Source organism: Triturus cristatus, chromosome 6 (genome assembly GCF_964204655.1).
Source record: "Triturus cristatus chromosome 6, aTriCri1.1, whole genome shotgun sequence".
In the NCBI taxonomy this organism is placed as follows: domain Eukaryota; kingdom Metazoa; phylum Chordata; class Amphibia; order Caudata; family Salamandridae; genus Triturus; species Triturus cristatus.
Window position 1 is genome coordinate 1,226,320,507 of NC_140589.1, and position 19,001 is coordinate 1,226,339,507.

Consider the following 19,001-nt stretch of genomic DNA (forward strand, 5'->3'; position numbering starts at 1 on the left):
CACGGGAGCGCAGCATTAAAGTTTAAAGTTAAAAAAAGCAAAGCTGAAACAGAGCGCGGTGTTCCTGACATGGGAAACTGCACTCTCAGTAATGCATTAGGTCTCGCATTTTACAAACTTTGACCCAGGTTTTTTAAACCCACCAATAAAAGGCACTGTGAGTTACAATGCCAATAGATCAGAGTTCTTCAATCTGTGGGGCCGCCCCCCCTGGTGGGGCCCGACACCATCCCAGGGGGGGGGCGCACTGCAAAATCTTTCCTTTGTTTAACTTGTACTGTGCTACGATCGCAAGTTGTCACCCATTTCAAATGGGGATTTTTGATAGGAGAACGCCGGAGCAGCAGCAGCTAATCAACAGGTAGGAACGTCACCACTGACGTCCCACCAATGATGGGACATCAGCAGAGATTGCAGGAAGTGCCGTGAAATTTGCGTGCATAAAGTTCCAGCAATCCACTGCTTGCTGCCTTTTCTTCTTTGTTTCCTGGGTTTTCCCGTCGCCTGGGTATGAAGGACTTTGCTGGAATTAACTCTACAAAATGTAAGAGAGCTTTTTCGAAGGGGGTGGGGGGCGGGTTGGGGAGGAATTGGCCGGTGTTCGGCAGAAACAGAGGGTTGGAGGGAGGGGGAGGGGAAGGGAGGGGAAATCGATGGGGCAAGACGTGCCTATTCTTTTTAATTTCAGGAGCTAACCGTTTCAGATCTTATCACTGACTAACAAAGTAACGTTGTAAAACTTTAAAACATGGAGGCACAACAAAAGCAATCATGGCACTGAATGTACACCCATAAGTAATTTCAAACACCAGATATGTGTAACTGATATACAGTCCGGTATATTGCCTCTGCATAGTAATCTGCAATGAGACACAAGCTTTAGAGATGTTTTTTTCTGGAGAACATATAAAAACAACTTATCACTGGCTGAGCACAGCAGAACAATTTGTCGATAGCATGCAGGAAGAATTTTACAAATTCATAAAAAAAGACAATCGCAGGAGGTACTTCTGTTGTGTAAACTTTGATTCTGATAAAACTATCAAAGTCACGGAAGGAGAAATGAACTTCCAGAACAGAGCCCTTGCTCAAACTGCCCTAACAGTCTCTTTTCCAATAAGCTGGCTAATTCCTACAGTTGAAATGCTTTAGCTGCAGTGGGAGGCAAGGACTCTCCTCTGCTAAAACCAAAAGCGAACAAACAGACAGTCCACTGTGGACTGCCTGTTCCTTTGCGTTTGGTTTCATAGCAGAGGAGACTCCTTGCCACCCACAGCAACTAAATAATTCCAGCCCCAGGAATTTAACCCCCTCCTCATCCCAGAAAGGAGACCACGTTTCTTCTAAAATTACACAAGCAGGCGCAAAATGTCCACATGGCTAAAATGGCTTCAAGTTGCCAAAAGAAAATGCCAGCCATGTGTGGTTTAAAGAGACTTTGCTTGTCTTGACACTAAATACAGGTTATAAATAAAGAAGTTTGTATTCATTTGTAATGTGACTTTTCTGTCGTTGTTCCCTTTAGTTATCAGTCAAGGATCATTCAGGCAGCCCTAGAACAAAATTTGCTGTTCAAAGTACGCACAGATAAGTACTGAGAATACAGCTTTAGGTGACTGCTTATTTGTGTACCGCATGGGACATCAAAATAATGAGCTGGCAACCCTAATCATAAAACTGGAAGTTTGTTGCAAGATCAGCACATTATTTATTTCCTCCACCCTCAATCCCTGGTTAATGCCATAATAGTAATAGTTTAACATATCTGAAACCCTACGCCGTTATCAATAACATGCTGAGTTACCTCAAGTGTCTGAGGATCCACCCTGCACCCTGCATTCAGATAACTCTCCTCATTGTCGCCCTTCACTTTCATGCTCACCCTGCACTCACAGCGATCACAATGCCCTCACACTGATCCCCATGCACTCACAGCATTCACCTGCTCAACCTGCACTCACAGTGATCGCTCTGCACTCACAATGCACTTGCGCTGTTCGCCCTATACCTCACCCTGCAGTCACACAAGCACACTACTCAACCTGCACTCATGTGACACTTCACTCACCTGTCCCTCTCACTTCTCAATCTGCAATCTCACTCAGATAAGCCCATCACTAACCATACATTCATCCGTCCCACTCTGCACTTACATCCGCACCCAAATTCATATGGTCACCTCACTCACCTTGTCACTCCTCTCACTTCACTCTCAAACTGATGCTTCGCTCACTGTGCACTCACATGGGCACTCCAGCTACCCACACAGCGCAGAGGGATAATGTGCCCGCTACAAAGAATGTGTACCATGCAGATCAAAGAACTGAGTCTGAGTAAACTATGATTAGTGCTATAAAAAAATGAAATGTTTGCCAGAAAGGTGCTATAGAGAATGAGGTGCACTCTAGGTGAGTGGTAGTGTGGGAATTCATGGAGAAGGAGGAAATGGGGGAGGGGGTGCCAAAAATACTGTTGCACTGTGTGCGACCAGTGCTATGGCCGGCCCTGGCTGGGAGTGTTAGCCCCCCCCCTGAAGTTCGGGTCTAGTTGCGCCCCAGTAAACAAGTATGGGCATGTCGTGCCCCATGACGTTTTCGTCCCAAAGTACAAAAGTACACATTTACATGCACTGCAATCCAGCCTTTCAGGGGGCCCCTTGATAGAGACAGCTCTGTTTTTGCCCTGATGGCCTGGAAAATTCCTAAACAGATTCTTGTGAATACCGTTTTTTAATTTCTTTTGAATGTGATTGATGTGGGAAAGTCTATTACTATTTGCAGAGAAATGCGTTTGTTTCATGCAACAACCATAACGTGTTTTTAGATCAAAACGGGCCCTCACATATGAGAAATTAGAGCATTTCGCAGATATTATACACTGTAAAATTAGTGGAAGTGGAGCACAGCCTGAGGATGGCAGTAGCAAAAATCCATCCACAGATTGACCGTCTCTGTGGCGAAAAATAGGCACACCTGTCACATTAATGTTGGTGGTGTTATTATCAATCTATGACTTGTGTAAAATAAAGCATCCTAGTAAAAACAATTTGCGCACATTTTATCTTTATTATTTTTGAGCTGTGTAAAACGCTCTTGTTATTTAACCACACCCACTCACAAACCTGCAGTTTACTAAACACTCTTATGGTGTTGAACATTATTTGCTGGATATGGCCTGGGAAATGCAGGTGGCGGTCGATTATGTAGTGTACCAGATTCCAAAAATTTCTGTCACGTGGTGGTGGGGGGTGGGGCGACATCTAAAAAAATTCAGCTGGGGGTCTCAACCTACAAAAGTTTGAAGACCTCTGCAATAGATCAACATTTCGCAATTGTGAAACCTATTGCATTGCAAATGCTTGTTGCACTTACTATACTACATTTTTAAAAACAAGGGGTGCCTAGCAGTCTATTAAATAATCTTTTTTTTGTTTCCTGGAGCGCGAAGCTGGCTCTAGGGCATTAGCGTGTTTTAAATGAGCATCCAATTACATTACACCAGGTCATTTTTGAGGCCTTAGGGTATTAAGCGATTCGTCCATTATCACAGAATGTTGAGCCGAGCAGGGACTCGAACCTGGTGCCTTAGAAGGTTTGCTGTTCTGGCCGTATCAGCACTATTTCCAATCTGTTTATGGTTAGTTCGCATTGGTGCTACTCGACTCTCTCAAGTAGGCAAATGTGAAATTACCGATGCAAGCGTACATTTCGCCATGGAGACCGCTTCCACTGATGACTGACTACCAAGGGTGAAAGTGGGTGGAGTCGAAAGTGCCGGTCTCAGACATAGGATTAGTTTACATTGGAGACGGTTGTCAAGGAACGAACTCTGTAACTTGGCAACCGCAGAGCACGAGACGCTCAGAGGCCACCGCTGATCTGCGCGCGCAGGCAGTAGTACCCCCTCGAGGCAAAGCGCAGGGGGAAGCAGTGTGAGGACACAGCCCCCCTCGACCCAGTCTCCCGGCACCCCCGCACCTACTCTCGCACCCCGCGACTCAGCCTCATCATGACGTCGGTACTTCAGACGCAGAAGGAGGTTACGTCTGGCAGCGGGACCTACACCTTCTGCAGCCGACCTCGAGTGCTGCCCAACCGCAGCAAGTACCGCGGCATCCCATTAACCACGTGAGTGTTGGGGCTCTCATAGTAGCAGGGTGACTTCGACATGGATGTGGGGTGGAGGGTTCTCTGTGTTTGTTAAGGAGAGCTCCAGTCTTATATCTGTCGTGGTTTGTATTTACATTATTTAATACCCCTTCCCCCACCACCGCCTTTCTTAGAGAGGAGATCTGTTTTGCTCAAATGGGATATTAGCATTGTGTCCTGAGCGATATGCAAGCATTTTTTGTTATTTCTGGGAGAGGTTTTTTAGGTCTCGCCTGAGCCAGCGCTTTAGCGTTGCTCTGGCGAGAGTTTTAGTAAGCGGGTTTTGGAAGTGCAGACTAGTGGCTTTTCAGGCCTCCAGCTACAGTGCATGTGCACCATTTGTCACCCTGCGTGATCACTTTCGCGGCTGCTTTGATGTTTACAGTGAGCCGCACGGCCACTGAGAACATCAAAGCGGCCGCGAAAGTGCACACCATTTGCCAGCCTGCATGTTGCTTCTCACATACACCCCCTCACCGTTCCCTGTGTTGCTTCAGCACTCACCGCCCCCCCCCGCTTCCATGTTACCCCGTGTGGCTCACTTTCTCTTTCATGGCCGCGCGGCGTTAATTTCACGGCCGCGCGGCCAATGCTTGTTTATCTTTACAAACGAGCACAATGACTGGAATGTTGCTTCATGATATCTGCTTTTTTGCCTTACTGTTGCTAAGTGTGTTTTTCTGTGGTTTACTCCTGAGCAGCCTGTTGAAAGCAGGAGTGGTGCGCCCAGCCTCCCTACACACATGTGCCTTGTTAGGTCTTAGATTACCTTCAGTCACTTTTAAATTTCACTTCGGAGATGTGGTGCGTGGGGTCTGCATGCAGTGCGTGGACGGTTGTGGAGGTTTGCTGTTTAGTTTTTTCGGTATACATTCCACACGCACACTACTCCAGGGATGGTTTTGCATTCATCACAGTGCCATGTCCACACTCTCCTTCGCCTTCCAGGTTATTTCAGTGGGTTTTATTTGGCAGAAGAGGGTGTTGGGATGTGAACTGGGCTGGACTGGTGCTTGGAATGGTGGGGTCGGTTTATTATAGGTTTCTTTGTAGAATTCAGTTGGCGGTTCTGTGTGGCAGTTGCTGCCGGGGAGTTGGAGTTGACAGGCAAATAAAGGCTTGCGCTTGCAGTGTCCTGAACTTCCTTTCAGTGGTGACGAACGGCTGTCAAATTAGGCGTCTACATTTTCTTGGCCTTTCTGTCCCACTGTGCAAGGGGTCTAGCACCCCATCGGGGGGCTTTTGGCCGGCTGTGCTACCGGCAGTGCTGGGCATCTGGGAGTCTTTTGACCTATGTGCCGCGTCCCCAGCAATCACGCTGCCTCCAGGTGGGCGAGCGTAGCATCACCAGTGCACCGACGCGCCGACTGCTCCACCGGCCGGTGACTGTGCTGTCTCCAGGTGGGTGAGCGCAGTGTGACCAGCGCTCCAACGTGCCAATTGTTCAACTGGCTTCAAGACACGCGCATACGCGTGTGTGCTCAGTGGCCATTTCTTGACTGAAAATTGTCCCGACGAGCGCATTCAAACGCTCGCGCACGCCTCTCTAAGGCTATTTTCGAAGATTAGGAACCATCCCAAAGAATGTTCTACTCACTGTAGAAACACACGCACTGCTTGTGCAACGTGGCAGCCATCTTGGGACAGTGTTAGTCATCATCAGTATGATCCCCGGGGGACATTTTCAATTGGGAAGGCCTGCACTAATACGGTGGCAGGCACTCCTGTGAATTTTGTGTTTTTGGGCAAAGTTAAAGAGTTAGCTTGCATTAACTGTCAATGACAGGCACACCCGTATTCAAGCACAGTATGAAGCCTCCACCTAGTAATGCATGTTGTTTGGACAATTTGGTATTTGCCAACATCACTAGCAACAGGTACACAACGTCTGTGATAGAGTTGTAATTATTTTTGGCCTCTATTTATCCTACAGGCGGTGTGGCAGCAACCCACCCATGTAAGATCACCTCATGGAGAGAGTATTAGGTCCACAACCATTTCTCCAAGTACTAGACATTGGCAACAGTGGAAAGAAGGCAGTGAAGCTTATTTAGAAGCCACTGATGGAGAAACGTTCACTTCTACAAAGAAAAAAGCACTTCTGATATACAATTTGGGTTCTGAAGGTAGAAGCATATTGAACAAGCATTGGCATATCTAATATCTAATACAAATTCTACTTAATAGTTGCCCAGGAAGACACATTTGTTCTACGGTCAAGTGTTTCTCCCACATTTAAGAAAGCACCTGAAGCTTTCCAAGTGAGAAAAGTAGAGATAACAAGCATTGGCATAGCCAATAGGTCTCACCTTTGGGACCTTACAAGTGTTTAGCCATGCAACAGTTGATGTTGTTGCACCAAGGATATTGTGCTGCATAACTAAATACTTATAAGTTCCCAAAGGCGAGACCTATTGGCTATGCCAATGCTTCTCTGTTTTGTGATGGAATGAAACTGTGGATATGGTGGCAGAACTTGTGTTTCTCGGAGGTGACTTAGAAGAGCGCCTCCTGGGGTGAAGCGCCTTGCTTTGCATGTTGGAAGAAGAAAAAGCCAGTGCTTAATTTGTAAAACAATAAGTGCCAGGGCTTTCGTCAGGAGGCCACTGCAGCTTGCACCACACATACCTGTGCCATGCTGCCAATGATCGTAAGAACACAACTGCTAACCATCACACTCCTACAAGTGTGACAATTCGGGCAATTTCAGACCTCCAAAGTTATAAGAAAGTCTTGGCTGGCAGGTGAGAGTCATTTTTTATGTATATTGAATTAATCATTACCAGATCCTGTGATCATCTCTAAATTAGCTAGACACCACCACCTTGCGGCAGACTGTCACAGGTGCCGGTGTTGACAAGTAAGTGCAATGGCGAGCACCGGAAACCACTGGCTCAGATTAAGCACTGCAAAACGTGATGGGTGGAATAGCCTCTTTTGACTACCCAAGCCCAAATTCCAGCATTTTGCAAGTTTATTTTCTTCACTGAAACACTAAAAACCTGGATTAACATGCTAACATTCCTGTTGTAGACTTAGATTACGAGCTAGGCAGAGCATAATCACCATGTGGATTTGGGAATTCTGTGTGAACATTACGACTGGGAAATGAGATACCAAACAGTTATTTTCTATTCCATGGGGTTTAACTCACAATTGCACAGTTCTAGTGTGGTGTTACATCACAGAAATGTAAATTCTACCTGCAGAGTTTCTACCTTGCTAGCACCATGCAACTCTTAACCAGGGGGGTAAACAAAATAAGCCACATGTTCCCAAAGGTCGGCATGCATGAACATCAGTAATGCACAGCTCGATTGCTGTAGCACAGCAGGTATGACCCACAACTGGCCCTAACCATTCCAGGTAGGTTTACTCCCTGAGCAGAACAAAAAGTAACAGGTGAAATGCTAACATAAATTTTAGCCATTGGCAACCACTATAGGTTGCTTTTTACCTATCATGCAAGAGGAGGAGAAAGATTGAGTCAAATTCTATGTTTGGTACAGAAGGTGGCACTCCTGTTTTATGGTAATGTTGTGGTGGGGGTAGACAAATGGAGCGTCCCCTTGTTTGCTGTGTCACTGCCTAAAGACATATTGACCTTTGTGGCAAGTGTCACTGTTGTCACTGGTCGCACTGGGTGTCTTGAATTTTTGGGGGGATTCCCAGTGTGGGTTAAAACCTGGGCATTCACAGTGCACACTCGCTGACAGGTTCAGGGCAATCAAGAATGAACAGAAATAGCCAGCGATACCAAGGCACACTCATCACATGATGAGTGAGATCTGAGTGTTTTGAAACAGATCCTTTTCAGTACCCGAGTACTTTTGAGCACCCCTGCATCAGAGATCTTTTTAAAATATTGCTTTTTCAAATGTGCTTAATTTCCTTTTCTTTAATGTTCACCCAAATAAGCGACATACTTTTTTTCACATCACACTCAGGTTATGTATTGATGAAACTCTTGGGCCAATGCCTGTGTTCATCCTGATGATATGAAGGGAAATGTCAGGATGTTTTTAACATAACTTCTCAGTGCTTGTGATAATTAGACAGAATTAAAGTTTGTTTGTATTTTGGTTCATAAAATCAAATTTCTCTTTGGCACTAAAACGTTTTTGTGTACAAGAAGAATCAGTGATTACTCTCCCGCCATTAGAACTTAAATCTTTTTAAAAAACTTTCAGTGGCCCTCCCCAGCCTGCACGCGCTGCAACCACGCCCCAGCGGATTTTTATCATATGATCTGACAATGTCCAGTCCTTGCACCATTCTGGGCGGGTGTGGAACTAGAACTTACGCAGACCCTGGTGTGGACGGTTCCCCATGACCCATTGCGTCTGCTTCTAGGCGTGTTTGATGGCCTGGACGGCTCTCGGGCCGACAAGCGCTTCCTTGGGACAGTGGTGGCGAAGCGAGATATAGCGGCACTCTGGTCCCTGGCCAAACCCCTACAATGCGGAGGTGGAGACGGGGGGTGGACTGGTGCAGGAACTCAAGTGGAACCCCTCTTTGAAGCGCGGGGCTGCACTGAACTCTTCGAAAAGATATAGGGTAAATGGTTCAACCTATTATCCTGAGGGGTGTGTGTGTTTTTATGATTCATGATAACCTCATGCATGAATTTACCCTAAAGAATGATTCACAAGTCTCTGTCGTCCCCAATACGGCTGTACTTTATCCAGATATTGTGCTTGATTTTGCTGCCAATGTAAATTTGTGGTTCGTTTTTAAAATCAATAAACTTGATTATCAACAAAAAAAAACCTTAAGTGGCAAGATTAGCTATAATAGAGCTATTACATTTTGTAAGTTTAAAGAGAGACTAAAGATAATAGCCAGGACAAACACAGAGAATCTCACAGAAATATTTATTTTGGAATTTAGAACATGGAACTCGACGACTGCTCAATCTATGTCATATGAATCTCTTACCTTTAAATGACTTGACAGCAAACTGGTCTCAGAATTTGAAAAATTGAAAAATGTGTAATTTCTGCAAGTTGAACATTCAGACCTTGGATCATATTTTGTTTGTTTGTCCAGCATTGGTTCTGAGTCGTCATCGCTGGCTTTGGCCGATGTTTTTACAAAATTGTGTTAAAAATGTAGCTTCAGCTTGTGACTTTCTCTTTTGCCCAAAGAACGAAGCAGTCTGTTTAAAACTATTCAATTATTTTAAGTAGTTTATGTATATATTTTAAATCTTTTTTTATATTCTTTTAAATGGGCTGTTAACCCACGTGCCTGTTATCCTTATATGAAGTATTAATATTTTCTACTTTTTCAGATTGTACTTTGCCCATTTACTGGCTGCTATTTATTGCTCTTTACACAGTTAAGATACGTTGTGCTTGTTTCTCACTTTTTTCTCTTGTTGCCAATCGCCAAACTCAATTGAAGCAGGACATTGGACTGTACTTTGCACATGAACTGGTTGCTACTGAATTGCTTTTTGCACAGATTAGGATATGCCCTGTTACTCCTTTTTCCTTGCTGCTCACTTTAAACTGAACTCTCTGGCGAAACTGTATTTTGGATTATATTTTGCACATGAACCGGCTGCTACTTATTGCTTTTTGCACACCCTGGGATATGCTTGGTTACTTCAATCCTTCGCTTGCTTTGGTTGAGGTCACTCGGGCCTTTGTTCTTGCATATGAGCTAAATGGTATTACTGTTGAAAACCTTAGTTTTTTTGCCTATTAGGATAACCGTCAACTTCTACTAACGTTATGTAAGGGAAAATATAGACCTGCTACGTAGGTTTTTGGAAATTTATGTTGGTCCGAGAAATGAGTTTTCCTTTTGTTTTATTTTATTTATGTAATAATTTGTATGTATTTTACTGTGGACCTCATTGGAGTTCCAAATCTTTAATAAATATTGAATTGAAATTGAATTAATAAAATCAATTATACATTACAAAACTTAAATCGACAGAATAAAAATAAATAAAACTACATTGAAAAGTTACTCAAGCCCTTTAAGATATTTGTAATGCTCAGCATGTTTCTGGAATCAGTTTTGATAAAGATTCTAGATGGGAATGTTATGGTGCTGGTGGGTTTGGAATGTTCATGGACAAAGGCTGACAGTTTAACTGTAGTTGGCAGCAGAGGGGCTCCTGTGTGTCTGCCCTCCTCTACTGTGTAGCTCTATTGTGGTAATAAACTTATCTGCACACATCTGATGGATCCGGTTTTGTTTGCACAATTTGTTGGCGACAAGCTGATCTATGGTATGTTGTGCGAGCTTGTGGGATTCTGGAGCTCGTTTCTTTCTTGGGCTCAAGAATGCTACGAGGTCACTGAGGGAGGAATGAGACGGGAAGCAGGGGCAGCTCCTCCACTAGGTGGGAGGAGCGTCGCCCCACTGCTTTCTCTCAGTGCGAGAAAGTCAAAACATAAAATGGTAATAACTAAACGTTATGACCGTTTTGTGTTTTCTTTGCACATTGCGGGTGGGCGGGGCTGCTCTGCTCTTTGAGCAGGGCAGGGGAGAAGAGGTTTGCCCACTCCTGAGTGTGCAAAGACTGTTTGGTCGGCCCTCTCGGGTCGCCCAAACCAGTCATGCACACTCTGCCCTTTAGCCTGCATGGAGACCATGGCCATCCCATTAGCCCCTGGCTGGGCGGTGTCCCGACAAATCACAACGCTGCTTGCAGCATTGTGATTGCCTTAGGGGAGGGAGCCTGGCTCCCTGCTCCTGTTCCTGTCGGAGGCTGGAGAGCAGGAGCCGAGAAGACGTGGGACCCGATGCGCCGGAAAGGTAAGTTTCATTAATTTTTTAAAAAAAGATTCCCTGCGATACCCCCGCAAAGCCATCCCGCGACCCCTCACGCCTTCGCCCTCACCTTTGAGCAATGCCAACCGCTACTGGACAGGAGCCGGGAGAAGGCGGATGCGCGTCCTTGCTCTTGCGTTGTATTTAAGGTTCAAGTCGAGAATAAAGGTAATCCTTCAGCTTAAACCGTGTAAACTCTTCTTTGCAAAAATGGCGATGAGTGACTTAAATTTAAGAGAACCCACATTTGAGGCAACCCGACTGTAGCAGTCACCACATTGGGAAGAAGAACTTAGTCTCAAGTGACAATTGTGCAGATACAACGTGAAGAGGAAAATTCGGGACAGGCGTGGCAGTTACTACCTCCAAGATCACTGGTGTGAAAGTGGGCAAGTTTGTTTAATTATCGGCCCTACCGGTGAGTCAGTTGACCGTTACTGCTGAGTGGATCTGCGTGAGGAAGAAGCATGAAGATTGCCTTCATCTTTCTGACTCTAACGTCAGAGGAGCTGGGAGGAGCGGCATGGTACGTGGAGACCTTTGACTCTTTCTTCATCGCTGTACGCGTCTAGGATAGGCGTTCTACGAGTGACGTTCCTATGCACGTTGGCACGCCGCCGCGGCCATCTTGGATTGGGCCAGTAGCTCAGAATCGGCGTTGCACCTTTTCAGTGCAGCAAGACAACAAAGTATACGCTCTCACGAGTCCTCACATGGCAAAGGAGTAAGAAGGCTCATACTGTTCCGCCGACTATACGCAAGTCACAGTGACACGCACACCATGTGTGTTATCTCATGAAAGTAAATTGGAGCTATTACCGGTTATGTTTATACCGGAGCAGGGCAACAGTTCGCACTTCAGGTACTGGCCAATTTACGGACGTGCAAGCGTATCCGTTTTCAAGAAGAGTATCAAGCACCTTGTATACACGGTGATACGCACACCATTTTACTGCAAGCAAATTTGTTCATAGTTCAGAGATGCCTATGTGATAGCTTATCTTTTATTGTGCATATTATTCCTTCATTGTATTGTTTTGGGAAACTCATTTCTTTTGATTATATATTGGGTCTATGGCTACAATGAATCTCCCTGCTCTGCAACCTTTTATGGTAAAGGATGACAAAGTTAGTAACCCAAAATGGGAAGAATGGAAACACTATCTCAGAAATTATATCAACACCTTCGAAAGTAAAGAATTATCGCCTGACGGGAAGAAAAAAAATATTTTACATTGCTTTGGGCCAGATGTTTTAAGGGTGTACAACCACATGGAGAAGAAGCCTCGCTCTGGGGATGAAGAAAACGTATTCACACAAGCCATAGCAGACTTAGATGCCTATTTTGCACCCACTGTGTGTAAAGCGGTACACCATTTTAACTTTTATCACCGGAAATAAGGTTCGAGTGAGAAAATTGAAGACTATGTGGCTGCTTTAAGGAAGTTGGCCTTGTCATGTAAATTTGGGGTGATTAAGGAGGAATTGGTTCATGACCAGGCCATTATGCATTGTAATAACACTAACCTACAGGACAAGCTTTGGATCCATGGAGACTCTAGTTTAGGAGAAGTTACTGCCATTATTAGCAAATCTGAGCTAATCTGCAGGTGTGTTAAAACTGTTGTGGCATCAAGCAGAAAGGAGAATAGTGAGGATATGGTCAGAATTGTTAAGGCAAAGTTTTCACGCATCAGCGACCAGGCCAAGATAAAAAATGAAAGGAAATGTATGAAGAATATATGTTGTTAGAACGCATGCTATACATCGCATGCCATTACAACGCCGTTGTTACAACGACTGCAATGTTCCATCGCACATGATTACATCTCAAGTCATTACAACGACTTGCTGTAGGGGGCGCGCTGGACTTAGGAATAGTATAATTTACTATTCCTACTCCAGTTTGTGCAACAGCAGGGAAGGTGTTGGATTGTAAATCAAACACCTTCTGCCCCCTACAGCAAGTCGTTGTAATGACTTGCGATGTAATAGTATGTGATGTAACAACGCAGTCGTTGTAACAACCGATTTTGTAATGGCATGCGATGTATCTCATGCGAACTAAACAATGGCTTCCATGTAAGAAGGAGAAAGGGTTTTACAAACAAAACCAGAAAGAGAGATTTTCCGATTTAAAAGGAAAGTGTTACCTGTGCGGAAGCACCCCACATCTAGCACAGGATAAGAGGTGTCCTGCTTTAGGCCAGAAATGTGCTAAATGTAGGATAACAGGCCACTTGTGTGCGTGTGTGTGGGTCGCAAGTCAAGGTCTGTAAAGTGTGTGGTTGATGAGTATGAGCAAGAAGAAGAGAGGTTTGGATCTGAAATTGAAGACTCCCAAGTCCTGTGGTTACATGAGGAGTTGAGTGGGGCTGACGGCAGACAAAGTAAGAAACCAGTGTGCAAAGTTATATTTGGTGGTGTGCTAGTGACCCTAATGGCGGATTCTGGTTCGCCCTACACCATAATCAATAAAGACACTTGGTTGGATCTATTTTGTGAAAAGATTGGTGCGGATTTAGAGAAGCCTCATGTTTATCCAGTGAGTTATACAGGCGAGCCTATTGACTTACTTAGATATTGCAAATTGTTGTTTGCGTTTAAAGGAAGACAAGCGGAATGCAAATTTTATGTGTCTGTTTCTGGACCTTATGTTTTAGGCTGGTGGGATCAAGCGGTGTTGGGTATACTACTTGATCCCAATATTCCAGATCAGGTGTTAAGTATAGATAGGGGAATGGATGATGGGAGCAGTGAGTTTGTAGTTAAGTTCCCCAAAGTGTTCACTGGTCGTGTGTGAGAACTTAAAGGATTTTCTCACAAGATAGTTATAAAAGAAAATGCTTGACCTTGCATCCACAAATTAAGGAACATTCCTTTGAGTGTCAAAGATGAGGTGATCAGTGAAATCCAGAAATCGGTAGACATAGAGATTATTGAGCTAGTAGAGTCCTCAGATTTGGTCGCCCCCCTTGTCGTAGCACGCAAGACGAGCGGATGGATCCGTTTGTGTGTGGACCTAAGAGAACTTAGTAAAAACATTTACGTAGATGTATTTCCGCTTCCCAAAATTTCTGAGTTGTTGTCGGTCACCAGGAACATAGAGTGGTTTTCCACTATAGATTTGACTTCTGCGTACCATCATGTTTCCCTGCATAAGAGCAGCAAACATCTTATAAGGTAAGGTAATTTTCTTACAGGACAACATCCTTGTTATGGTCAAGAATAGGGAGGAACATGATAAAGTCTTTTTGGAAGTGCTAAGAATATTGGAATTGAATGGGTTGACAGCAGAGGAGTCCAAATGCAAGTTTGCTAAGAGGAGTGTAACGTATTTAGGGCATGAGATAAGTTCACAAGGGATTTGTCCCAAGTCCGCATTAGTGGATGCCGTCAGAAAAGCCCTGGTACTCCAGAGCAAGGATGAGATGGGATCTTTTTTAGGTCTAGCCGAATTGTAGTCAAAATTTGTCTACAGCTTTTCTGCTAAAATGTTTTGCATCCGGCAGCTGCTTAAAAAGGAGTGCAAGTTTGTATGGACAAATGAATGCCAGCTCAGCATGGGAGGCACTAAGAGGGATATTTGTTTAGCACCGGCACTTCAGGCTTTAAACCCAAACTCAAGAGTTTCATTACAACGGATGTGAGTGGTAGAAGGCTGGGTGTGGTGTTGTCCCAAGGAGGATAGGATGGAGTGTGTGGTTGCATTCTCTCCAAGAGTGCTCACACCAACATAGGAAAAGTATTTTGTTATTGAGAGGGAGGCTTTGGGGTGTGTTTGGGGGCATAAAGACATCAGACAGTTTGTGTGGGGTACCAGTGTCAGTGGGAATTGCAGTTTTCTTAGCAGATATCCGTTAACAGTGGAAGATGAAGTGATGAATGATTGGTTGGTGGCGACAATTTTTGGAAAAGAATTGCAAAGCATCACTCACGAACGTATAGATCAAGGCCATTTCCCAGGATACGGTTCTAGTCACTGTTAATTAATATATTCAAATAGGTTGGCCAGAGAAAGCTCACTTACATAAGGATTTGATTCCTTTTTGGAAAGTTAAGAACAAGTTGTCTCTTGAAGAAGAGTTGTTACTTAGAGGAAGCAGGTTAGTTTTGCCGAACGTGTTCCAGAACAAAGTGATCAATCTGTGCCACAAAGGTCTCCTAGGAATAGTGAAAAGCAAATGTAGAGTTATACGTTCTTACTGGTGGCCTGGAGTGGATAAAGAAATACAGAGGGTTGTCGGAGAATGTGTGAAGTGCATCAATTCTGATAAAACATTAATCGGTCTCAAACCACCTTTGCACCCCATTGCTATTCCGAGTATGCCATGGGAGAGAGTGGGGATTGACATTTTTGGTCCAGTGAAAGATATTAATGGTATGTAAAAATACATTCTAGTATTGATTGATCATTTCTCTAAGTGGCCAGAGGTCAAAGTGGTCCAAAGGGCAGCTTCTAAAAGCTTGTTGTGTTTCATGGTAGAAGTCTTTCGACGTGAAGGGTTGCCGAAAGATATAATTTCAGACAATGGGGGACAATTTGTGGCTGATTGTTTAAAAAAGTTCATAAAGGAAACAGGAATTGTACATAGAACCACATTCCTTTATCACCCGGAAGGAAACAGAAGTGTTGAGCGCTTTAACAGGGTTATAAAAGGAATTATTGAATTGTCAAAAGCAATAGTATGGATTGGGACGATGAGTTGAGGAAGACTGTGGGGGCATACAGGGTTACCCTGTGTGAGTCCAAAGGACATTCCCCTTTTGAATTGATGAGAGGAAGATCACCACGTACTAAAGATAATATGGGATGGTTGAATTGTAGAAAAATGGTATTATGGTCAGCAATGAGAGTGAAGGATTCCCTTGAAGTGAATCAGGCAAAATACAAAAATAAGTATGACCAGTTACATGGGGTGAAAAAGGTGAGTTTACGCGTTGCTGATTTTGTAAAAGTAAAAAAAGGAGATTGACTTGCAAGGCGAAAGTAAATATTCTACTCCACTTAAAGTAGTTAAGATTTTATGCAATTCAGCACTGCTCAGTGATGGTAAGGTGTCGCATGCAGAAAGGATTGCATTATTCAAAGGGAGCGGCAGAGCTGGGTCGGAAGGAGATGATCCGGGTAGGGACACTAGTTTGAACACCAGGGTGTGTACACACCTGAGAATTTATGATTGAGTTTAAGATGTAATCCCCTCTAGGGAAGTGGGTGACAATTACCCACCTATGTAGGTCTCAGTGTCAGAGCCCACGGCGTGTTTACAACCCATCCCTACGTTGCAAAAGATGGTGTAAGCGAAACAGATGGTGTAAGTCCTGAGTGTGGAGGACACAAGAGTGTGATAGACACGGAGAAAGTGGAAGTCACTAGGGCAGGGCGGACATGCGTCTAACCCAAACGCTTGGAGGATTATATTACACACATATGTAATTAATTGTTATTGAATTAACTGTGAGTTGTACACCCTCTTTAGGACTGTTCCTAAGGGGTAACCACCCCCTGCTATATTTCGTACTATCTTTCATTTTTTTTGTTAAGGAGGGGATTCTCTCCTCAGTATTAGATAATTAGCAATATTATCTTTAATATCTTTCTTTGTTATTTGTAAGGAAGGGTAAGTGTTATGTTATGTGAGCTTGTGGAATTCTGGTGCTTGTGTCTTTCTCAGGCTAGAGAATGCTACTAGGTCAGTGATGGAGATATGAGACGGCAGGTGGGCGGAGGCAGATGCGTGTCCTTGCTCTTGCGTTGTATTTAAGGTTCAAGTCGAGAATAAAGCTAATCCTTCAACTTAAACAGTGTGAAATCATCTTTGCAACAAGCCACACAGTGGGGCCCAGAACTTGTCTTGCTACCAGATTCCTTGACGCAGGTTGGAGTTTACAGTTGTGCGATAGTGTTTATGTTCCTTCAGGTTGGTGCATGTGTTCCAGTGAGTCCAGGGGTGAGTACGCAACGCAAGGGAATAATTGTCTACATCCACTGTATTCTCCTTTCTTGTTGGTGCAGCCTCTAGTTCTCCGCTACTGCACATCTTATCTGGCCTCTGATAGAAGATTAAAGTCAGTGGTCTAGTTTTGCGTGAACACCATCTTGGGGGTATAATTGGTGTAATCCACTTATTGTTTCATCCTGCACACAGGCGGCCATTTCAGGGATCATGCTAGTACAATAAGATTTGTCTTCGCGCATGCCTGCTATGCATCACAAAGTCAGGCAGCCATCATAGCTGTACACGTTGTACATTGTGGTGAATGTGTAGAGGTCTAGGTGCTGTCTTTTGTCCATCAAGGAAAATCGGCTGTTACTGTGCAGCATGCGTTTCCTAACAGTGATAAGTACACCTTTACAGAACCAGTGGAGTGCGCACACCTTTACAGATTGATGGGAGCTGCGTGTTGACCCCTATGGTGATGCACACACCCTTTATGGATGGCAAAGAATCTGTAAGTCGTGTTCCACGGAGTGTGCACATTTAGCAGTGGATGTACATTTTGCGGGGAGCAGAGTGCATGTCCTTACGCGGATGCACAGACCTTTAATTTACGGCAGTGCTAGTTTTGAATTTGTTGTCTTTTCACTGACTATGGTGCACACACATAGGTGCTGTAATGGTAGTGGCAGTGATAGCTTGGATGTCTAAGTGCGTTCCATAATGGTGATGCACACACCTTCTTCATAACATCATTAAGTCTTTTAACATCCTTGAGTGTTATCTTATTGTCATACGCACAGTCAACTCCTCTGAGGTACAATGTGCGTGTGATGCGCATACATGTTCTGATAAGGTGGCAGCAGCGCGGTCCTGGACTTCTGTGTTTGTCCCCTTATAGTGATGTACACACTGTCATTGTAAATTCAGTACTGAACTAGTTTGGAGTTTTGTGCGTACAGCTTGTGTGTTTACTTACTGTGATGCACACGCTATGGGTATGCAGCTATTAATCCGGTGGTATGCACACCTTTCATTCGAGAAGAAACTTTGGTACGTGTCTTCTTGGTGACTCTCACACCCTTCAAGTGACCATCTTTAGTTTTTGCATTTTATATGTACATCACATTTTGTATATTTTGCTCTTTTACCTGTTGTTTGCAGGTGCAATACTTAAGGGGGCAGAGTTGAACATTTGTGGTGCATTGCCACACATGTATAATTTCCATCAAGGTTTATCCTGCTGTACATGATGGCGGCAGTAGCACCTCCACCTTCATTTTTGGATGCACCTAGTGAACCACCAATCAGGAGGAGAGTGTTGTTTGATGTCTTTTAGACGTCTTTGGCGGCTATTGGGGCATCGAGATTCAGGGCAGAGAGGAGAAAATGTCTGCTTCTGCACTCCCTTGGCTTTGAGGGTAGGTCTGTGTTCAAGCATCTACCAGAGTTATTGCAGGACGATGCGGAAGATCTTGATGAATACGCGGAGGCTGTGAAGAAGCTTAAATTACGTTTTGACAAACAGCCTAGTTTGATGGTTTTAATTAAGGCTTCCAGTTTTCCGTTTTTACTGATTTTTACAGATAAATACAGACAGAACACAGTCTATTTCTTGTCTGTATTTATTTTTAAAAGCAGAAAAATACAGAAAATGGTTCTTCTTATGAGTGACTCTCATTGTTGTCCTTAATGAATTCCAGACAAACTGCTAAGCAGATAGACACCATGGGGATTTAAAAACAGGATGAGATTCCCTTAAATACAGGCATGTTGACATATATTTGTATATAATGCTAATATTTGCTTCCTGGTGTAGTGTTTTGTTACACTTAGCTGCTTAATTTACGAAAAAAGTGACAGGCATAAAAGTATGAGTGCGTGTTTATCAGTTAAATAAATGTGGATAAATATGGATAAATACCAATAAAATTGCCCAAAAATAAATATGGATAAATACAGACAGAAATGTTAAAAAAATAAATACCCCATAAAACAGGGGGTCTTAGTTTTAATACACACATTTTTCAAATGTAATGAAAGTTCTGAGGAGGCTGTTGATGCTTATATTTCTGTGTTGCGTAGTATGATTACTGAATGTCAGTTTGACAATTTCCAGACCAAC

The 19,001-nt window shown here is 43.9% G+C and overlaps 1 protein-coding gene across 2 annotated transcripts in view; it reads left to right on the forward strand.

Moving 5' to 3' along the window:
• Positions 1-406: 406 nt before the first annotated feature.
• Positions 407-19,001, forward strand: part of RSPH3 (radial spoke head 3) — a 141,980-nt gene continuing 123,385 nt past the window's right edge. Inside the window, exon 1 of one of the 2 annotated variants that reach the window (XM_085612147.1) lies at positions 407-544. Coding sequence is in view for 1 of the 2 variants with exons in the window: in XM_085612146.1 (XP_085468272.1) it covers positions 4,009-4,127 (119 nt within the window). In the remaining variant the exon portion in view is untranslated. Of the gene's footprint in view, positions 545-3,859; positions 4,128-19,001 lie in introns of those variants that run through there. The other variant, XM_085612146.1, reaches the window with a different exon arrangement.